Source organism: Macaca fascicularis, chromosome 4, assembly GCF_037993035.2.
Source record: "Macaca fascicularis isolate 582-1 chromosome 4, T2T-MFA8v1.1".
NCBI lineage: Eukaryota > Metazoa > Chordata > Mammalia > Primates > Cercopithecidae > Macaca > Macaca fascicularis.
In genome coordinates this window covers 68,835,350-68,859,397 of record NC_088378.1, presented here as the reverse complement: position 1 = coordinate 68,859,397, position 24,048 = coordinate 68,835,350, and the positions used below count along the sequence as shown (strand labels likewise).

The window sequence follows — 24,048 nt, the reverse complement described above, 5'->3', positions numbered from 1 at the left end:
CGAATGAATGAGTTGTGTTTTTCAAGAGGAAAATAAAGACTTATTACCATGAAAGAGGATCTTGTACTGTATTGAATTTTTAAGTAGTACTTAGTTCTTGCACTTTTTTTGCTCTAATGATACCCAAAATGATTGTTCGTTTACTTACTTTGCTTAAGTATTAATTTCCTTTGCTATTTAGCCACGACTGTGAAGTTAAGACAAGAAAGTCATCAACAGTAATGCAGATGATGTAAATACCTTGTGGGACTGGCATTTAATTTACTGCGAGGGATCTATTAAGCCCTTTGGGAATTAGGGAATATGCCTAATTCCCTTCTGGCGTTTTTAATTTTTTAAATCCTTTTGTGTTTTATGAGATGTGAGTACAAATTAATTATTCAGGCTCTTGAGAGAGGAGAGGAGTTGGCAGAGTTGCCACCCGGTTCACGAACAGGAACAGAAGCCACCAGCACATGACATTGCCCAAGTCACCCAGAGATCAGAGTGGAAGAGTCCTAATTACTGGGCGGCCCGCCCCCGGGATGTGCCTCTCCCATCCCTCTCCAGGCGGGGCTCGTGGCTAAGCAGCGACTCATCCTACCAGCCTGTCAGAGGCCAAGAGCAGCCAACAACTCCGCAGGCGACAATGGCCGCTGCACCCCAGGCGCTGTCAAAGCCGGACCGGCTCTGGGTCCCAGCTTAGAGCCTGGGATGCAGTGTCGGGAGACGCGGTGCCCAGAGCATCCAGTAGGTGTCGCTGTCCCGCGGCCGCCGCGCGCCCCGGGGGTGGGGAGCCGGGGCGTGTCTGCCTCACCTGGGGCTCCCGGCTCGCGCGCCTCACCTGGACTCGCGCCCCTTGCCGCCCGCGCAGCGAGGGGGCGCTCTCCCGCGGCTGGGTCCCCTCCTCCGCCCCAAGAGCTCGGGCTGCAGTGCTGCTCGCGCTGCGCGTGGTGCTAGTTCTGCAACCCGCTGCCGTCCCCCGCATCCGCGACGAGGGGGCGGGGTCCCACGGCGCGCTGGGAAAGTCTGGGGCGCTGGCGCCCAGGTGTGTTCTTCCACAGGGCCCGGGCGGCAGAGAGGATCGCGTCCCGGCAGTCGCAGCGGGAGGAGGACAAGACGATGCCGCTGTCCCCGCCAGCCCAGGGCGACCCCGGGGAGCCCAGCCAGTGCAGGCCCCCTAAGAAGCATACCACCTTCCACCTCTGGCGCTCCAAAAAGAAGCAGCAGCCGGCGCCGCCTGACTGTGGGGTGTTCGTTCCGCACCCGCTCCCGGCGCCTGCCGGGGAGGCCAGGTGAGCTCCTCGCCCGAGCCCGCCAGTCCCAGCTCCTTCTCCTCCTCCCGCTGCTCTGGCCCTTCGGCTCCTGACCCCACTTGGAGGAGGGGAAAGCCCCGGGGTCTGTTTCACTCTGCAGGTTTACCTGGGTCCGGAGGGGAGCGATCGTAGCCGCTGGTGGTGACCAAGTTCCTCGTGGCTTTTGGCTCAGACCAAGCACCGGCGAGAGGAACTTGTGCCCACCCATGTGGCCTTTAGTATGACTGCAAAGTCTTCATGCAGGAGCCTCCTGCATCAGCCTGCTAACCAGAGCGGCGGGGAGTGAGGGTTGTTACCGTCGGAAGTGATAGTGGGAACTCTTCTTTGGGGTTAGGCACTACTTTTGAGCTAGTGCCTTTATCGTAAAGCTCTTTATTGTGAATATCTGTCAGATCTGTGCTCTTACAGATGTTTTACCCCCATTCTCCTCGCAAGATGCGAAGGGAGGAGGAAGTGGCAGGAATGGTTACCCCCATTTCATGGGTGAAGGGACTGAGAGCAAAGGATAAATGGCTTCTCCCCATTGGAGCCAGTGGCAGAGCTAGGGAGCGTCTAGTTATCCAAACTGTAGTTACCGTTGTACTTTTTAATTTTTATCATGGTTTTGAAGTGGTTTTATTTTATATGTATAATTATTCAACTGCACCATCAGAGTTTATGCATTCGTTGAATAATAACCAATTTGAAGTAACAGCGTGTTTACATGGCTCAGAGGTGTGAAATATTTATAGTGATGGACAGTTGACAATGTCCAGTAAATCCTTCTACATGTGTTTTTAAAATACGCCTTATGAACAATGAGGGCCAGAATAAAATTGTACAGGATTTGCATTTTAAACATATTTTTCCTTTTATATCTTTTCTTTTCTTTTTTTTTTTTTTCTTTGAGACGGAGTCTTGCTCTGTCGCCCAGGCTGGAGTGCAGTCGCACCATCTTGGCTCACTGCAAGCTCCGCCTCCCGGATTCATGCCATTCTCCTGCCTCAGCCTCCCCAGTAACTGGGACTACAGGCGCCCGCCACCACGCCCGGCTAATTTGTTGTATTTTTAGTAGAAACGTGATTTCACCGTGTTAGCCAGGATGGTCTCGATCTCCTGACTTTGTGATCCGCCCGCCTCGGCCTCCCAAAGTGTTGGGATTACAGGCGTGAGCCACCGGGCCCGGCCCCTCCTTTTATTTCTTAAAAAAAAAAAGTCAAATTTACAATCTATTTTCATTCACTTACTGTATTGAGTACCTTAGCTAAGTGCCATGTGCTGCGATATAAAAAACAATGAGAGACAGTAATAATTCTGTCATCAAAGAATTCTTAGTCTCTTGTGGATACCAAAAAGTGCAATGATAGATGCCAGCACAGAGGAGGGGATCTCGGAGGCTTCCTGGAGGAGGATAGGTGAAGTGGCTTAGGCAGAAACAGGGAGGAGCAGCGAGTTCCAGGCAGGGGCGGAACTGTGCACATCACCAGCACTTAGAAGAGTGTGGCACTTCCTGAGAAGCGCAAGTGGTTGAAGCGGGAGGTCTAGGTGTGAGGGGGTAAGGGTAGGAGAGCTAAGAGAGAAGTCATTTTATTTTCCTCTCATATTTTATCATCCACATTGGTAATCTGTTGTAGTAGAAATATATTACTTATGCAAACATTTACTGTGCCTATTTACAGATTATACTTTCTAACAAAATACACTACTTAATAATAATGTACACAGCATTGAAGTTATTTTCTATTACCTCAGTAAATATTTTAAACATTTCCATCGTGGTTTTCCTTTTAAGATCTAGTCTCATGATTTACTGCTTATCAAAACATAATAATATACAGCTATAGGTAATGTATTCAAATGTAAATACATTTTAGTCTAAAATTTAAAATAGGAGATTTACTTCTCTCCTTGAGTTTTTGTATTTTAGTGCAGTCTTGAAACACCTCATTTTTGCCTTCAGAACCCTGATGAACTTTGTATTAATAAATGTGGTCTGTCTTTGGGATGTTTTTCTAGTTAGATCATCTTTATAAATATTTCATTTACTTCTAAGAGAGTGTACTTCTTTCTGGCTTAAAGATAGTGGCAAAAGCACCCTTAGATTTCTAGCCAGTCTTTGCCCAGTGTGTCTCTCTGGAGCCTCCTGACTATATCGGTTCATTTCTGTCCAGTACTTGGAAGTGATGGAATTTGGCTGGAATGTGCAGCACTCACTGTGGTTTTTGTCTCTAAATAAGGAGGGGACAGTCAGGCAACCACCCCTATTTGCTTATTTGATTAATATTATGGGTGTTTAGGTCAGATAGAAATGAATTTATCTAATTATTGAATTAATAACTCAAGTTATTTCACCTCTTAAACTCTCACTTTCCTCATCTGTAATATGGAGACAATAGGATGCTGACTCTGTAGGGTTGTCATGAATATTAAATGAAAGTTTATGTTATTAAGTGCAAAAACTTTAACACGTTTCTGAGCATAAAGTAGAAACTCAGTAAATGCAAAAGCATCCTCGTCGTCATCATCATCATCATCATCATCATTATCATCATCATCAAAGCAAAGGTCTAATGGAAGAAATGGAAAAAATAGGTTTGGATAGGGGAAAATCCAACTCTAGGAAGAGCTTCTTTTCCTCGAAAAGGTTACCAGTCCAGCTGGGCGTGGTGGCTCATGCCTCTAATCCCAATACTTTGGGAGGCCAAGGCAGTCGGATCACCTGAGGTCAGGAGTTTAAGACCAGCTTGGCCAACATAGTGAAACCTCGTCTTTACTAAGAATACAAAAAAATTAGCCGGGCATGGTGGCTCACGCCTGTAATCCCAGGTACTCAGAGGCTGAGGCAAGAGAATCCCTTGAACCCAGGAGATGAAGGTTGTGGTGAGCCGAGATCACGCCATTGTACTCCAGCCTGGGCAAGAAGAGTGAAACTCCATATTAAAAAAAAAAAAAAAAAGAAAGAAAGAAAGAAAGAAAAGCTTGCCAGTCCAAAGATTATTTAAAGTTTATTAAAGTCAGATTTTTGTATTCTGCAAATATTTGTGGCTTTTGGTATAGACATTCTAATCAATTATTTCCTTATATAAAATAATTTGAACATGGCTACTTCCCTTTCCAAAATTTACTCTTAAAGTTTTTTTTTCCAACTTGGTTTTGGTAAACATGGTCATATGATGTTATTTTTCACAAAGATAGAGTTGCTGCCCTCCTGAGTCAGCCTCATCCCCTGTCTAGTCCATAATTCTCTTGCTATTAGAGGGTCTAGTGGTGTGGTGGAAAGAGCATGGCGAGCTGTGGCCAGGCCACTTAGCAGCCATTAGTGGCACTGTCATTTACCACATTTTAAATTATACTCTGTCTTGTGAATAATGTGTTCAGAATGTGGATTCTCTACTTGGATTTAAATTCTTGTTCTTCTGTTAATACTTACCATGACACCGAATCCTATCATCGTAGGAAAGTTATTAACATTTTTGTGCCACAATTTTCTCACTCACAAAATGGCAGTCATAAGATTTGTTATAAAAATAAATGAGTTAATGCATTTCAAGTGTTCAGAACAGTGACTGGCACATAGTGAGTGCTCAATCAATGGGAGTTGTTTCTCTTTTTCTTACTAGTATCTTGCCTATGCCTTCTTTTGAGTAGGAATTTTGTGTGTTTTTCTGCTATATAATGAAAGTGATTCCTTCTTTTTATTTTCTCTATTCAAGCCACTTTGTGTTATTTTGGGTTTTTTAAATATTAAAAATATTTTAAAAGTAAAACATAAAAAGGCCGGGCGGGGTGGCTCACACCTGTAATCCCAGCACTTTAGGAGGTGGAGGTGGGTGGATCATCTGAGGTCAGGAGTTCGAGACCAGCCTGGCCAACATGGTGAAACCTGTTTCTACTAAAAATACAAAAAATTAGCCAGGGGTAGGGGTGGACACCTGTAATCACAGTTACTTGGGAGGCTGAGGCAGGAAAATTCCTTGAACCTGGGAGGTGGAGGTTGCAGTGAGCCGAGATCGTGCCATTGTACTCCAGACTGGGTGACAGAGCAAGACTGTGTCTCAGAAAAAACAAAACAAAACCGAAAAAAATATAAATAGAGACAGGGTCTCGCTATGTTGCCCAGGCTGGTCTCGAACTCCTAGGCTCAAGCAATCCTCCCGCCTTGGCCTCCCAAAGTGCTAGGATTACAGGTGTGAGCCGCCTCACGTGGCCACATTTTTTGATATTTTGATTAGAAGTAGGTTCTGAGCTAAAGGTCAAAAGCAGTGAATTATTTCCATTGAGTTCTTTGTTTAAGAAACTATATATTTTTTAAAAAGCAGTGAATTAAAAATTATCACAGTTGAACTGAATTGAACCCCACATCTAGAAGCAAATATTAATGCTGTCGGCAGGAGAACCAAATTCAAGCAACGGATGGACATAATCCTGTGAAAATCGCCCGCCTTGTTTCATTGGAGGAAAAGTGTAGCTAGTGTCAAGGGCGGAGCATCCTCATTGGGCAGGCAGAGATCTACCTCTGAATGAAGGCCAGCAGGCTCAAGTTTCAGAACTATAGACAATCCCTTAGTTTTTCTGTACTCAGTGGACCTTTCCTTTCTATGAAGAGAAAACAACTAACTCCCGGTTTATATCACTAGAATGTTGTAAGGATAAACTATTGTTGTTTGGAGGTTTTTTCTTTTTTCTTCAGAAAAAGAACAATCATTTAAAATGTTATTTGAAAGCGTTCTGGAACTGTGTAGAGTGTTAGTCTTCATAACTTAAAATTGACTCTTGTTTCCAGTCTTTTGTGGCTGGCTTGGTGCTTAGAACTCTAAACAGGTTTAATTATTTTCTAGCATAAAAAACATAGCCAGGTAAGTCTGTTTTTGTTTTATGTAATGTTAGATTTAAACTGGTTAGTACTGAGTTTTCCCTCTTGTTTTCCTTACACTAAAGGAAAGGGTTTTAATTTTTAGGTTTATTTTATTTCACCAGTGTAAACCAGGAATTTAAAAGTAAGTCTGCCACTTACTAGCTGTGAGCTTCTTGGGAAGTTATTTTACCCTGCTAACTTCTGTTTTATGATCTGTGACCTATCTCTTAACATTGTTTTTGAGACTTACATTTTTAAGAAAATGACTAGCCTAGTGCCTGGCAGATAACAGAAGCTCAGTAAATAGTACCTCTGAAAGCATGCCACAGTCAAAGGCTAGTAGACTTTGGTGTTGGGTAGACTTAGTTTCAAATCTGCCTCTGCCATTGGGATAGATTTTTAACTTCTTTAAGTCTCAGTTTCTTCACCTGTAAAATGGAGGCAATTACACTTTTTTTTAATGGAGCTCTAGGAGGATTGGATGGTATCTATGTAAAGCACCCAGCACAGGGCTTGGCTCAAAGCAAGTGCTGGATAGAGGAAAGGTGGTGGTCAGCAGCAGGGGCTATAGTGGCAGTGATAGTTGCCATTATTGTTGTCTTTATAGTAATGGTAGTAGTATTAATACATGCATTGTTACTTTGTGAGTGGAGTAAAAAACTTCAGAAGCCCAGAAGTCGTAACCAGGTCTGTCAAGTTTTAAGGTACCTTGGAGTATTTGGATGTTCATGTTGGTCTCTAAAAGGGGGACCCCTCATGCACTCTCAGTGCCTTAAAAGTCTTAACACATCTCACTGAGGAAGCCAAGGCTAAACTTTATACTTGACATTATAGGAGTTTTTCGGAAGTGATTTAGGGGTCTGAGTTTAGCATAGGGTAATCATTTGCCACTTATCTCTGTCATTGTATTACTTTATCCACCCTCTATTTCTACACTTTCCATCATAATCTACTCTCCATAATCAAGTGGCAGTGACATAAACCCTTTTGGGGACCTTTAGAAAGACCTTTGAAACTTGAGTTCACTTCTTTTTTCTTCTTTGGTTTTTTTTTTTTTTTTTAAATATTGGTCCGGGCATGGTGGCTCACACCTGTAATCCCAGAATTTTGGGAGGCCAAAGTGGGTGGATCACAAGGTCAGGAGACCGAGACCATCCTGGCCAACATGGTGAAACCCTGTCTCTACTAAAAATACAAAAATTAGCCGAGCGTGGTGGCGCATGCCTGTAATCCCAGCTACTTGGAAGGTTGAGGCAGGAGAATCGCTTGAAACAGGGAGTTGGAGGTTGCAGTGAGCCAAGATTGCACCACTGTACTCCAGCCTGGGCAACAGAGCCAGACTCTGTCTTTAAAAAAAAAAAACTCAAATATATATCTACTCCCTTTCTCATTAATAGTTTCGTCAGAATGTATGGCTTTTGATTATAAATCTCATTTGTAGGTCAGGCATGGTGGCTCACGCCTGTAATCACAGCACTTTGGGATGCTGAGACAGGAGGACTGCTTGAACCTAGGAGTTCAAGACAGCCTGGGCAACAAAGTCAGACCCTGCTTATACAAAAAAAAAAAAAAAAATTAGCCAAGTGTGATGACACACGTCTTGGTCTCAGCTACTGGGGAGGCTGAAAGTGGAAGGATTGCTTCAGCCCAGGAGTTAGAGTCTGCAGTAAGTTATGCTACTGCACTCTAGCCTGGGTAACAGAGTGAGATCTTGTCTCTAAAATAATCATAATAATAAATGAGTAAATCTTTTTTGTAAGCTGAGATAGTGAGTTGCTGCTGTAGTATTTGTCCACAATTAAAACAATGTAGTGAACATATTAGATGTTGAAATAGTTTCCAATTCCTAATAGTTATTCAAAATACACATCTTACTATGAACATTAAAAATACATACCTGGGCCAGGCATGGTGGCTGACACCTGTAATCCCAGCACTTTGGGAGATGGAGGCAGGTGGATCAATCACTTACTTGAGGCCAAGAGTTTGAGAGCAACCTGGTCAACATAGCGAGATCCCATCTCTTAAAAAGATAGACACACACACACACACACACACACACACACATATCTGTCTTAAAGTTGAGTTCAGCTAAGGGCTCAGTTATGTTTCAGGAATGTCCATGCAGAAGAAGAGTGATTTATGTATTCAAAATCTGTGTCTGGTCAACATGAGAAGATCATTTGAAGCTTGAATGGTGTGGTGTTCTGTCTACCTTGAAAAACTTGTCCCAAAGTGAGTTTTCAAGGTATAGGATGTATGACTATCTGATGCTTGTGAGGAGCTTGGCAAGAACAACCAGCAAATTGCTTACGAGTCTCATTAGCTCATCTACAGTTCCCTTAAAACATAGCTGCATTGGGCTAACCCAAATGCCTCATCAACATACCTGTACAGATTCAAATATATGAGAAGTCTTCCCTCTAGAGAGCAAGCCCTTGCTTAATGCTGCCTTTACAGCACTGTGCATCTTCTGGATGGGTCTGTTCAGTGGAAGAGGAGCAATGACCCCTCATAACAGAGACCTAGATTGAGTTGCTAATTATTCAGCCAGTATACAGTATACACTATAGTGTGGTTACTGAGATACTGAATAGTTTAAGAGTTTCTGCCATAATTAGTACCTCACCTACTACTTTAAAAAAATAACTTAATTCATGTTTTCAAACAAAATTGAAAGCTTGAAGGAACCGTATCTATAACAACAAAATGTCACTCAAAATGACGGAACCTATCAATGTATTGTTACCTATGCAAGAACTCCCTTTACAGAGCTTGAAGTAATGCTAGTACTGTGACACATAATATATTTTATTCATGATTTGTCATTTAAATGTGTTCAGAATGCTGATGGATTCATAAATATCTCACAAAAGCACACATTTTGACAAAGTACCAGGGGGCCCAAGAACATACAAATGAGGCAGAGAATCAGAATCCATTTGCAGCGTCCCCAACCTCTCTCACTGGCATGTTATAGACAAGTAAAGGTTGCACCTGTAGCTAACACACACAAAAAGAAACACAATGAACAAGTGCCTTTTGTTTGTTACGTTCTCATAAATGGCAATTAAATGAGTAAAAGTAGGTTGGTGTTAAGCTTGGCAAAAGATACTGTGGGGAAGAAAGTTGGCTTCTGGTTGTGTTTATTGTTTGTGCCATTTCAAGCTAGCAACCCTAACTGAGTCTCAGTCATGAGAATTTAGGGTTATTCCAAAGGTAGTATCGACAGCTCAAATAAAAGATTTGGCCAACAGTTACATAAAGTCACCATGCACAGTACACCTCTTAATTTTTTTCAAATTTGTTTATAAGTAGTAGCATAAGCTCATGATAGTCTTTGGATTCCTTTTTTAATCTTATGATTAGGATCAAGGGTCAAAATAATATGTGCTGCATATAAGATAAGAAAATAGAGGAAGCATGTGCTTTATAATAACTTCAGACCATGTTTGTGAAAACATTGTTTTCCATCAAGATTTGAATTGAGGCCGGGCGCGGTGGCTCAAGCCTGTAATCCCAGCACTTTGGGAGGCCGAGACGGGCGGATCACGAGGTCAGGAGATCGAGACCATCCTGGCGAACATGGAGAAACCCCGTCTCTACTAAAAAATACAAAAAACTAGCCAGGCGAGGTGGTGGGTGCCTGTAGTCCCAGCTACTCGGGAGGCTGAGGCAGGAGAATGGCGTGAACCTGGGAGGCAGAGCTTGCAGTGAGCTGAGATACGGCCACTGCACTCCAGCTCAGGAGACACAGCGAGACTTCGTCTCAAAAAAAAAAAAAAAAAAAAAAAAAAAAAAAAAAAAGATTTGAATTGAGAGATGCAGTTTATTCAATGTGCACTATGTATCAGACACTGTTCTAAGTGCTTTACAAATATTAACCCACTACAGTGAATTCATAACTTTCCTCAGAGGTAGGCCCTGTTATTAGTCCCATCTTGAGGAAAAATGAGGCACAGTGGGGTGTGATTATTTGGCCAAAGTCACAGAGCTCATAAGAGTGAGGCTGGGATTCCCCAGCTGGTGGTCTTGAGTCTTTGTGGTTAATCACTGCAGGTTAATCACTGCAGGTTAATCACTGTGGTTAATGCTGCTTTCTTTATATTCTTATATGAGTTCATTCAGCCTCCAGATCTCACAAGTAGAAATTAAAATACATATGGGAAATCAAATTAAGTTTTTGTACTAGACAATTTCTATGTTAAGTAGTGGAGATAAAATATATTAATTAATAGAAATATAAGTTCATTAAAATCTTAGAAGAAAAAAGATTTTAAAACAGAAATTCAAAAGTATGTGTTATCAATGAAAGTATCATGTCTAGATTCTGAGTTTGGGGCTTCTGCCCAAGCTGTGTCAGAAAAAGGCATTACCAAGAGGTGAATCTAGTTCGTACCCCTTCTGCTGCCCTGGCACAGGCAGTAGAATGCAAGGTCAGAGATAAGTGGTAGATGGGGGGCCCTCTAGTTGCTGCCCATGCTAAATAGGGATGGCAGAATTTCTCAAGTAGTTGCTTTACCAGTTGCTGCAGAAAGCTGCTCCTGGCTGCTCTCACTTTAGGCCTCTAGAAGCCCTGCTACTTGAATCCATTGGTTTTACCTCCTGACTTATTCTTGAGGATTCTCTGGCAATGAATACAGGTTCCACCTTACATTGACACTTCAAGGATTTCAAACCGTTGTGGATACTTTATCCCACTTGAAGTTTATAAGGGTTGTGTGAGATAAGGCCATACCGCCATTCTGAGGATAAGGAAACTGAAGTTCATGGAAGGTAATGCAGGTGGAGGAAGCAGGACTCAAACTCAGATTTTCTGATTTTTTCTTAGCTGTCTTTTTGGGTTCTCTTGCATTGCGTACTATACCTCTACTCCTGGCCTGTACCCACCTTTGACAGGAACCCAACTGACTCATCTAACTTCCTGATGACTATTCTCCTGGAAATCTTCCTTTAGTTTCATAAGCCAACAACGATGAGACTGTCTGATCCCTAGATTGAGTTACTAGATATTCAACTGGCACCTATAGTCTGGTTATTGACATACTGGATAATTTCTGGGTTTCTACTATAATCAGTATCTCACCTACTACCTAAAAAAAGCCAACAAAAATAAAAATAACTCAATTCATGATTTTTTAAAAAGTTAAAGCTTGCACAAGCCATATTTTATTACAACAAAATGTCACTTAAAGTGATAGAGCCTATCAGTATGATATTGTATCTATGCAAGAACTCCCTCTACAAGGCTTGAAGTAATGCTGGTACTGTAACACATAATATAATTTAGTCATAATTTGTCATTTAAATGTTTTCATAATACTGATGGATTCATAAATATCTCATGAAAGCACAGCTTGACTATTTTTGCATCTGCTGTTAGGAAAAGGTATGATAGTTGAAGCAGCTGTTGACATTCACACTGAAATTCAGTGTCTCTTTTATCATACATGTCATTACAAATCTAAGAACTGGCCTTTTCAAGCCTGGGCAGAGGAGGCTCACCCAGGCCTTGCCAGCCACTCTTGGCTCTGCTGCCTTGCTTCCTTCCCCACTGTTGGCTTCCTTCCCCACTATTTAGCTCCCATGAACTAAGTGGTTATTATCAGCAAAACAAGAAAATGTAGTTACTACAAGGGTGGGATTACAGAACTATTCTCTTTTGTATTGGCTATCCAAAACAATTTTGTCTGGAGTGGACTCAATTATCAATCAGGAGTCCTACATTGGAACATACTTAGGGTTTGAAACAAGAGCACTTGTATTCCTGTGTATCAGTAAACGTGTTTAAACAAGCTTGTCTAAAACTAGATTTTGGATTTCTTTCAAGATAAAAGCGAAGTAGGACTGAATGTCTGGCATTTGCTCAAATGTTTTGACCTTTACTAATTTGCATTTTGTGATTCTTGTAATCTCGCCCTGTAAAAGGTTTCAAGTACTTTGACCTAGAAGTCTTAGTAGCTAGGTGCATTGCTGGCACTTACTTGTATCCTTTCCTGTTGTTTCACTTTTATTAAAAGCTTTTTTGTATGCCCCTAAGGAAACAGCCAGTCAGAACAGCTGATAACTGTTGATGATGTAGAGAGGCGATGTCTTCATCATCATGCAGTTTCTTCCTACAGAGACGCTCCTCAGGAATTCATGCATCAGCTTTCTCACTTACTGCAGAATTTCTGGTTGCCTTTCTGTGTATAAGCATACATTGGCTACAATTCCACTAATTCACAAAGCCAGCAGAAGTTAAACAAAGAGGAGCACCAATTTATATCTTAATGCCACTCCATAACTGATCAACAAAGAACAAAAGCGTAAGTTGGTGCAAAAGTAATTGAGGTTTTTGTCATTACTTTGTTTTTGTTATTACTTTTTGTTTTTTAGATAGGGTCTCCAGTTGCTCAGGCTGGAGCTCAATGGCACAATCTCAACTCACTGTAGCCTTGACTCCCTGGGCTCAGGTGATCCTCCCACCTCAGCCTCCCAAGTAGCTGGGACCACAGGCACATGCCATCGTGCCTGGCTAATTTTTGTATTTTTAGTAGAGATGGGATTTGGCCATGTTGGCCAGGCTGCTCTCAAACTCCTGACCTCAGGTGATACACCCACCTTGGCCTCCCAAAATTCTGGGATTACAGGCGTGAGCCATCATGCCTGGCCTTTTGTCATTACTTTTAATGGCAAAAACTGCAATTACTTTTGCACCAACCTAATAACAACAGTTGGGTTTGGGCATGTTTACTGAGAAAAATGGATGTGGCGTGCGGGAATGAAGGAAAAGGTTTATTTTTGGCCAGATAATTCTCAATCTCTCCTATAAACTAAATAAATATAAGGAACTTTTGTCAAGTATATATAAGACAAGGGACATGAACAATTCCTTATTATGTGACAGTTGCTTTCATATCAGTGTATCTCATTTAATCTTCATAGTAGCTGTGCCAAATAGGTATTTCTACCTTCATGTTTATAACTGAGAAGACAAAACCTGAAAGTAGTATTTTAGCTAATAAATGACAGAGCAGTATTTGAAATACTTCTTTCTGGCTCTAAACCTCAAAATATGAAAAAACTAAAGCTCATTGAATGAGTAGTTGGTAGAGGGTGTGTGTGTACAGGGGAGGTAACTAGCTGATGAATAAAGCTTCCCATAGAAATGTAGGTGCTCATTTACTCTCAGAGCTATCTCCCTGAGCAGGGAAGCATTTCCTCCTTTTGATTACATGCACCCAACCTGGTCCCATTGTTCAGAAGGGTATCCAGGAACAAAGAATTCATATGCCTTATAAAGTTAATGGTGCATTCTTGTTTTCCTGGGAACCCCTAACTTGAAATGATCTGTGACTCAGTTCCTGAAGTGTTAACTAAACCTGTTGCACCTGATTTCCAATCTAGCCACAAAGTCTTAGTACCTGCTACTGGGATGATTCACTGAGTGTGTAAAGGAACTAAGGTGACAAATGTTGAGGATTTTTCACTCTGCGTAAAGGTCACAACCCCAAAAGAGGAAAGAAAATGCTGGTGACCCAAACTTCAAATTCGTAGGTGATACTGTTGGCATGAAAGATGTAGATCTAGAGACTTGATGTAAAAGGATTATGAGAACCTTGTAAATAATCTTTGTCTTTATAAGAACTAGTAAAATTGTCTTTAGTGCCCATTTCTCTCAAAACTGAGTTTTATTTTGATTTTTATGTATGTGAGAGAGTTTTAAAATTATGTTTAAGAATGTTCATTAGTTTCTATGAATATTATTGTATACGCAGAGCTAACTTCTCTGTCAGTAGGTCATAGAAAAGAGTAACTTTCTGTTTCCATTTTACTAGACTGGACATTTATATGCTCTGGTATTTAGATTACATGTTGTTGGCTTAAAGCCTAAATGATTATAGTCATTAATACTGTTCGTTTTCCAAAGTACAACTGGAAATTTGCTACTTTATCTTAAACCCTGCTCTTTTATTATATACTTTCTCTAATTTTAGAAGCAATTATCCAGTGATAATGGTAATTGAAGCAGAAGGTTTGCTTCTTTTATGTGTGACTGTACCAGAGCAGATATTACTTCTCTCCAAAGTGGTCTTGATGTGTGGTTTTCAGTGACTGTATTTGTCACATTCAGAAAAGTAAGTAAGTGTGACAGTGAAACTGCACTAGTATAATTCATTTATTAAACAAACATTTATAGACACCCGCTATATGTGAGGCCCTGGAGTGTGGGCTGGCAAACCAGTTCAAGTTCTATGGTTGGCAAATTGAGTCTCACTCCCCTATCTTCTAGAAAAGCCATAATATTCACCATTAAAATGATAAAAAGTTGCTACACTTACTGCTATCATAAAGAAGAGAAAATATTCAAATATACATAAGGCAGCCTGGCATGGTGGCTCACGCCTGTAATCCCAACACAATAGGAGGCTAAGGTGGAAGGATTGCTTGAAGCCAGGAGTTCGAGACCAGTCTGGCCAACATAGGAAGACTATGTCTCTAAAACAAAAAAATAAAAAAATTAACTGGACAGGGTGGCATGCACCTGTAGTCCCAGCTACCTAGGAGACTGAGGTGGGAGGGTTGCTTGAGGCCAAGAGTTCAAGGCTGTAGTGAGCTGTGATCGTGCCACTGTACTCCAGCCTGGGCAACAGAGCAAGACGTCTTGCTAAAAACAAACAAATATGCTCAAGACAGAGGCTGAGCGATAAAAGAACTTAATCCCCACAGAAGGTGAAGAATTTATATTTCTTGAGTGTAATTGTTACTGCTAAAGGAATTCCAGAGAACACTTGATGATGTTAGTATATAGAAATTCTCTAAATGGATGGTTCTATTTGTCTATGATCTAAAGATATACATATAGATATATACATTTGTATATATAGACACATTCATACATATATACACATACATACATTCTAGCACTAAGTTCTTTACTGATATAAGTACTCAGTGCTAGACTACCTACTTAGTAAATTAAACATGTACTTACAACATCAGCAAAGCAGGAATAAGAGAGAAAAGAAAAGCCAAAATACACCTGAAAGTTCTGTGTTATTTTCAGATATTAAATTTTGTTGTAGGGTTTAGAATTGATTTTATTTTGAATGACATATTGAGGTGGGGGAGGCATAACCTTTTTAATGATTAATGTTTCTAAAGACAATGATACAGACCTCTGTATATACCTTGTTTAAAGAGCACTGTGGCCAGGCATGGTGGCTTATGTGTATAATCATGACACCTTGGGGAGGCTGAGGCGGGAGGATCACTTGAGGCCAAAATTTGAGACCAGCCTGGACAACATAGTGAGACCCTGTCTCCTTAAAAAACATTTTGAAATTAGACAGGTGTGGTGGCATGTGCCTGTAGTCCCAACTACTCGACAGGCTGAGGCGGGAGAATTACTTGAGCCCAGGAGTTCAAAGCTGTAGTGAGCTGTGATTAAGCCACTGCCCTCCGGCCTGGAAGGCAGAGTGAGGCCCTGTCTTTAAGTAAGTAAGTAAGTAAGTAAATAAATAAATAAATAAATAGAAGAGAGCATTGGCAGGGGTTAGGGTGGAGGTGGGAGAAAAAGTATGATGTGAACTGTGAAAGGTAACAGAGAAATATGCCCCATTTATTCTTGTGTTCATCTCATGAGTCGGATTCCAGGCCCAAAGGTACCACTTTATCTTCCTTAAAGAGGCTCAGTTGGTTAGCATCACTTGTTAAATGTCCTGTCCAGTTCTGTGTAAGTGGTCAGATCGGTGAACATCTCCAGTAACTGTTCTTTTATGGTTTGAGACTCCAGTTTTATTTTTTGATACATTTATTTTTTGATACACTTGGCTTAGCTGCTTTGGAGGCTTCACGATATTGAGTAGTTCCCCTTCACCCATGGGGGTATATATACCAAGACCCCCTGTGGATTTCTGAAACTGTTGATAGCACTGAACCCTCTATATACTATGCTTTTTCCTAAGTACATGTACGTATGATAAAGCTAAATTTATGAATTAGGCACAGTAAGAGATTAACAACAGTAAGTAATAAGATAAAACAATTATAACAATATACTATGATAAAAGTTACATAAATATGGTATTTCTCTCTCTCTGTGTCAGAATATCTTATTGTATGTGAGATTTTTGGACCACAGTTGACTGTGAGTGACTGAAACCATGCATAAGGGAGGACTGCTATAGTTATAATAATTCACAATCTCACTATCTATGGATTACACTCTTAACATTGTGTTCCTTTTTGGTACATATTTTCATATAGCTTAGCAGTAAAGATGAAATTATAGAGCGAGTAATTTAGATGGCTTTTGTATCTTGTTTTGTTTTTCATTTCACATTTTATCATAAGCCTCTCCCTACTTCATTAAAACATGTGAAATAATTTCCTTACTCATTCCCCTCTGTGTAAGACCTTTATCCACATCTTGAACCTCAGTCTCTGGATATTCTCTATTTGTTTTTCCAGACCCACCCTCCACCCTCCTCTGTGCTCAGAGGCTGCGTTTAATGACTACATGAACCTAGCTCTTTGTCCTCTGGCTTCTATAACAGTTAGGTTCTGCCAATGGGAAGCTCTGGAGGCGAGGGCAGGCGTGGGAGGTCAGGCTGAAGTTAGGTAGTGGTTTTGTTACTTTGCAGAAGGCCACAGCTTCTGATGGGTTGACCTCTTCTATAGCTCCGATCTTGCCAGTTCCAGTACTCATTCCGTCCCCTTGCCTTTATGCTTAGGGGTAGTAGTGGCTCCCTGCCATTGGGAGCCCTGGTCTGCTTACCATTCCTTACTGGTTTTCCGTTACCTGTCCATATCTTGTAACTAGTCAGTTATTTAAACACTTCTCAATTATCTCTTTGTGCGTACCATTGGTTCTCTGCTTAGAACCTGGCTGACATCTGAATCCAAGTGGTACGCTCTTTATGTTTTAGGTTTGGGGCTTTGTACTGCAGAAAGATAAAAGACAGTTCAGGATTAGGTAAGAGAGTTAAATTAGTTCAGGTCTGAGCTGGTGTTAGTGAAAAATGGCATAGACTAAATTAAATTACACTTAAGAGATATAAGCAAATTGTTTCTGGAACAGGGAAAAAGGAGCAATCAATTCTTGCAAGCACTGTATTGAACACCTGCACTTAAAAGGCAAGCAGCATACCTTCCCTGCCAAATGTTTCCAGTTCTCTTGTTTTATTTGGATAATATTAGTTCAATTGTTTCATTTTCCTTTTCATCCTGAGCTCTCATGACTAATTCACTTCTGCTTTTCCTCCTGGTTTCTGGGCAGTTTGCATATCCGTACATACAGTCCTCTATCTCCACTTGGATAGTCCTTCTTCATCCATGTGTTGCTGCCTTGTAGAAAGCACTCTCAGGGTTTTGTGAACTGAATGGATACCACGTTTTTGGCATGCTCCCTTATATGAACAACAACCCTTTTCTTCCTTAAAGGAGACACAAAGTATGTAGCAAAAAGCTAACTTCATTCCGTTTTGCTTCAGCTCTAGATCTGAAACAAATGCCAAAGCAGTCATCAGACTTACTAGGGGTTGTTAATACTTCACAGGTCTTTTAAATTCAATAAATGTAATGGAAGAATGTCAGTGTTTTCTGTGATTACCAGGTTATCACTGACAGAATCTCTGACTGAGAGAATATTAAGGCTTATTCCATGACTCACTGTGTTACTCATAAGTCCTAGTGGTATATATATATATATTCATTTGCAGTCTGTCCAATATTTAAATAAATTTTATCTATTTTAACCTATTTTTAAATATGTCTTTGTTGATCAGATATTCACATTATATTTCATGCTCTTAGAAATGTGAATTACTCTTAGTGTATCCTACCACAGGTATAAATAAGTATAATTTACTTAAAATTCAGTATGTGAAATTTCCATCATTTACCAATGACCACTGATGGCAGAGAAGACAAAACCAAAAATTTACTGGTATAGAAATGAGAGGACTTGGGTTTTAATTTTAGATTTCTCAGTTACAAATTAGGTGACTTTGAGCAAATTACCTAAATTCTTTGTGCTTTAGGGTATTTTTCCATGAAACAGGGATGATACCAATCTCCCTGCTCCCTAACCAACCTGTTGAGTGGCTCCCTTGAAGCCATGTGTGAGAGCATGGTGAGGAGTGGGAGGCCTCAGGCTTAGGGGAGCCCTGTCACCCCCCGGTCATCCCTCACACAGCTCTCACCACTTCTTTTCTGGAAGCCTTGAGCATTCCTTTCCCTTTTCCTGTGGTCCTCCCAGAGGTGAGTAGACAGAGGGCAGGATTCACTTTCCCCTACCTTTTGTCCATTCTAATCTTTCTAGCGATTCCTCTCCAACTTCTCAACTTATTTCTGAAACATCTCCAAAGTTCTGTTCTGAAGCTGGTACGGGGCATTCCCATCCATTTCCCTGTGCAAAGTGGCAAGGTGGAAGTGTGGGGCCTGTAGATACCATCACTGCCACGCCACAGGGCTCAGTACTCAGCACTGTTCCCCACTCACCTCGGTCTTGCACCACCCAAGTGCCTGTGGGGATTGCTGTGCCTAGATACACACACCCATATTTCTTCTTCAACTGCTCCTACTAGGTGCCCTCTCTTACAGACACTATGTATTTCAGAGGAAGCACATATGGGCTTCCCAGATAATTTCCAGAGGTAGTTAGTTTTGGTTGTCTCCATTTCACAGATTAAACAACTGAGGCATGAGTAGTCCCAGCTACTATGCAAGGCTGAGGAATGAGAATTGCTTGAACCCAGGAGGCAGACGTTGCAGTGAGTCGAGATCGCACCACTGCACTCCAGCCTGGGCGACAGAGCCAGACTCTGTCTCAAAAATAAATAAACAAATACAAATAGAATAAAATGATGTTGAAGTAAGAGAATAAATGAAAACATTTATTTGATTAGTAAAGTAAAATAATAATCTTTTTTTTCTTTAAGAGATGAGGTCTTGCTCTGTCATCCAGGCTGGAGTGTAGTAGTACGATCATAGCTCACTGAAGCCTGCAATTCCTGGGCTCAAGCAATCCTCCCACCTTAGCCTCCTGAGTAACTGGGACTATAGATGTGCACCACCATGCCTGGCTACTTTAAAAAATTTTTTTGTAAAGATGGTGGTCTCACTGTGTTGCCCATCTTGAGGATTGCTTGAGGCCTAGTCTCCAACTCCTGGCCTCAAAAAATCCTCCTGCCTTGGCCTCCCAACGTGCTAGGATTACAGGCATGTCTACCATGCTCAGCCATGATTTTTACATTCTAATTACAGATCACACTAAGGTGGACGTAACACTTTTAATACAATAAATTCTATGTGTAGAAAATAATGGATTGTTGTTAGTAACAAATGGCTGGTCATTGAATCCTTAGTTTGACTCTCACCTACTTTGTGCTCTTTTGAAATACACTGTCTCTAATTTCCATTTCCATGTTTAGAGTTTGATAACCAAAGACACTGCCCTGACTTGCGCAATTTCAAAAAAGAAAAACCCAGAAGTTGTCACACCACAAGATACCTTTCCGATCAGAGCTGTTCATGTTCAGGTCCCAACATGCAGCTTCCGTTTTTTTCTTAAGTGGAAATTCGGTAGCATTGAACACAATATATTTAGGAAATTTAAATATTGAGCAATTTCAAATATCTCTAGAGTAATTTCCTTTGGGAACATGTGATTTGAAAAGGTTACTATTTGAATTCCCAAGAGATTCTGGAACCCAAAATTCAGGGCTTGGATGTGGTACAGGAACCCAGAGTACCTGAAATCCAGCTTCTCTGAGGCATCAGAGCTTGGTGGGGGGTCAGAGGGCTGACAGACTAGCCACCTAAATGACTCTGATGGGTTAGCACAGAGAGGAGAGTGTGATTAGGTGATGCTACCTGTTTCTGTGACAACCTTTGGAATTTCTTCTGTGTTCTAATAATTTAGATGAATTCAGAAAAGATGAGTAATCATAACAATTTTAGAAAAGAACTAACCCAGAAATCCAAAGTCTTGGATCTTTGCTAATATTAGCTATGTTTATTCAGTGACGTCACTTGACTGTCTTGAGGCTTAGATTCCTCATTTATAATAGGAAGGGTGAATTCAGTCTTTTATCATAGGGTTTGTTCTGATCGTAAAGTCTCTGAATTACATAGTTTAGTTGATAATTTTTACAGGAAAGTTTGTCATGTAAGTACAATAAGCAGCAATATGTAATGTGTAAGGAAATTGAACTCATTCTAATGATAGTTATTTCCACCCTTTCAGTGGGGGTGCCTTTGATGAAAAGTAGAGTCATCAAAATCAAGATGTTTCAAATCCCTTCTGAGTAGAAATCTTAAACATCTTGGATGATTGCAAATGGGAAAGGGGAAAACTGCAAAAGTTATGTATTTTTTTAGACACATAACATGCAAGAGTGGATTACATAAATGCTATTTCAAGGAATCTCTTAAGATGTACATGCATTTGTGGCTGTATGTTTGATGTTCACTTTACAAATTCAGCATAGGATCATAACATAGAAACTGAGGTATGTCCAGACACTCCTATATGCGGCATAGAAGAACTTAACTAATGACAAAAATTCAGGGGACAAAAAAGCTTACAAAATTTATGTCTGACTTCTTTGTAGTCATAATGTGTCTGCTGACTTAATAAAATAGCATATTGCTTTCTTTACACATTTGAATCACAGTGTCTTGTGGCCAAAATTCCTAAATTCTGCTCCTGGTTCAGCCATTTCCTGGGTGTGTTACCTTAGGTGAAGCATTTTACCTATTTGGAGCTTAGTTCTTTCAACCATGAATCCTAAGTGCTAAAAACCATATCCAGTGAAAGACAGTTTTACTGAGAGAAGGTTACCTAGGAGATTGGCATCTTAGGTGAGCTCAGCTAGAAGCAAACTCTATGACAAGGATGTAAGTGTAGATGTAATCCAGGAGATACCTGTGGGAAGTGAGTAAGAAGCCAGCCAGTAAAGGGGGAATTACAATGCCATTTTCCACTGTTGGTAAATAGAGGTTGATCCTCTTGGGAAATTCTGGACACCATTGTAGAACTCAGAGCTATGCCATCTTTGGGGACAGGAGCCGGAGTATTAAAACACCAAGTTCTGCCAGTCATTGGTTAAGGGCTGATCCTTAGAAACAGGCACTGTTTCTCTGGTACTTTCTGCTTTGGGCAATGTGTGCTCCTGCTGGCCAGAAAGCCCCCAGGTGGTTGGAAGTCCAGTTGTCCCAGGCTATATTATCTTGAGGTGATATGGACAGGGCATGGACAATGTCTGTCATAATCTAGTTACAGGGGTACAGCCAGAGGACATCTAAACTGCTGGACTATGGTGCACCAAGGGAAGATAGATATGCACTCACTTCTAGCAGGAAACACCACTAAGAGACACTGAAGCAAGACACCAGGAAGCATTGAACAGTCCTCCTCAGCTGTGTCGGTTTCCTGTCTACCTCTAAACAAAGGCATGCAGCAGCCAGGGAGGGGCAGGCTCCTGAGCTCTTAATAGCCTTAGATTTGGGAGGCCAGCCATGGGCATTGCAAAAAACGTGTTGACAGTACACGTGTGGTTAGTAGTCAAAATTGCAGGGCCTAATTGCTGGCTACATCTAGGACATAGCACTTTAAGGGGAGTAGCTTCTGTGAGGACTTTGTTGATGCAAAGAGCAGAACTGCACGGAGAATCTGATTTATTTTGTGGAAATTCTTCTTTTGATAAAGCAAGAAATTCTCTGGTGTGTTGTAGAAGAATATTAGGAGATACGGAAATTTTTGTTAGGTTTTATGGGAAATCAAACCAGTTATTAGCAGCATTCGTGACAGATTTTGAAACATCTGGGCTTTGAAATTTTTGTTCCTTCAGTGTCACCAGTTTTGTTAAAACTCCCTATTGCTTTCTAGGTAAAGTTGACTTTTAAAAATGAATTTTTTGGCCAAGCACGGGGGCTCATACCTGTAATACCAGCACTTTGGAAGGCCAAGGATAGAAAAAAAATAATAAAAATCAAATTTTCTACCAATTGCTCTTTATACAACGGAAAAGAATGTAATCTCTGTTGGAATTATAATTTTCTTTCATATTTTTGTAATAATTTAGATTTTATTTTTAATATTTATGCCAGAATCAAAAGCTAAGTGTTTAGAAACAGTTTCTGTGCTATTGGCATGCAAAAGCTAGCTTTGGATAATAATCCATGTACTTGTGATTATTATAAAAAATTATGATTAACTATAACATGACCTGATGAATCATTGTCCTTAAGTTAGCCACATTGTAAAAGACAATCATAATTAGAACATCATGACTTTATTACTATCAAATAATCTGCTTACTACAAAATTATTGGCATCCAAGTAGGGCTAATGGGAAATCCTGCAACTGTTTTTTTTAATGTCTCTATATCCACGAAAGGCAAGTAAGTAATTAAGTGGGCAGAAAGACTCTTGAGGTAGCTTTTTCCGGAATGGAGGTTGTGAGTTCAACTTGAACTAGTCATGGAACCATAATTTTAAAGATTTTTTAAAAGTATAAGAAGGTATTATCTCATCTAGTATTTCTCAAAATGTGTTACTTAAATATCCAAGTCAAAATCACTCAGGTAAAAGCCAGATTTCTCTTCCTCTAGAAATTCAAATTTGATGGATCTGAGGTCTGCATCTTAACCTCTGTAAGTAGTCATTAAAGGTTGAGAACCAAGGATCTAGCCCAGTTGGGATTAGGAAATTGAAATCCCAAAAGGGACCTTCCAAGGGCACCCAGCTATTCAGTGGCAAAGCTGGGGCCAGAACCAAGCTTTCTCTAGTTTAATGTTCATAAATGCATTTCCCAAACTTATCCTTTGCATAAGTGATGATAAGTAATCTTTTACCATAGCAGATGTATTGTCTCAATCCTTTCATATATGTAAATGTGCAAATGGAATTTACACAGACTAGAATAATAGAATAGTTTATAGTTTTGAAAGGCTGGACTTTAGTTCCTGAAAGACTGTGAAACAAAACAGACAAAAAGTGCTGGTATGAATGATCTCTAACAAGGCTCCCATATGAATGTATCATGTGATGTGTCACAAGTGTTTTTCCTCTGATCAGTTCTTTATTTCCACATCTCTTGTTCATATTTGGCAAGTTTGCCACAGATAACTTCCTCCTGCAGTTTTTCATATGCAATCTCCTAGGTGTTCCAATATGAATACACTACTTAGAACCACATAGTTGATGACTACCTGGGCTGGTGAGTTTTTTGTGATTAGTACTTGGGGCTAGGGAAGTTATAATTGTGGTTCTCAACCCTGTGTGTGGCCAGTCAGCTTTGCACAGAGAGAAAAAAAAAGCTTCCTTGTTCATAAACTGCATTTCTAACAGGGCAAGTCTTCCTGCAGATGTGCAGTGTTGGCCATGCAGGTACCAGGTGAGAGCAGGTGTGAACTCAGCACAGCACATGACCTCTCTTGAGGAGCAGCTTGCAGAGCACTTACTGCTGATGGTGTGAGGTCAGTGTCACCTTTCTTAGGATGGGAAATAGCATGAGTTTAAACTGTGACCCAAAACAAGGCTACAGAGACTCCTCTTTGACCCACTGGTCCTCCGGGGACTTCCCATTGGTAACTGGGGCCCTGTTCTTTAGAGCAGTGGTCCCCAACCTTTTTGGTACCAGGGACCAGTTTCATGGAAGATGATTTTTCAATAGACTGGGTGATGAGGGGGACGGGGATGGTTTCAGGATGATTTAAGTGCATTATATTTGTTGTGCACTTTGTCTCTCTTATTACTACATTGTAATGTATAATGAAATAATTATATAACTCACATAATGTAGAATCAGTGGGAGCCCTAAGCATGTTTTCCTGCAACTAGTTGGTCCTATCTGGGGGTGATGGGAGAGAGTGACACTCGAATTACATTGCTTATGTCCAGTCTACTCCATAATCTCGTTTTGGTTA

The 24,048-nt window shown here is 40.7% G+C and overlaps 1 protein-coding gene across 1 annotated transcript in view; it reads left to right on the top strand.

The window, feature by feature from the left end:
* The first annotated feature begins 910 nt into the window (after positions 1-910).
* The window catches only part of CRYBG1 (crystallin beta-gamma domain containing 1), a 214,085-nt gene continuing 190,947 nt past the window's right edge, over positions 911-24,048 (top strand). The window contains exon 1 of the mRNA XM_005552242.5: positions 911-1,274. Coding sequence (XP_005552299.3) covers positions 1,102-1,274 — 173 coding nt within the window. The 5' untranslated portion in view covers positions 911-1,101. The remainder of the gene's footprint in view (positions 1,275-24,048) is intronic.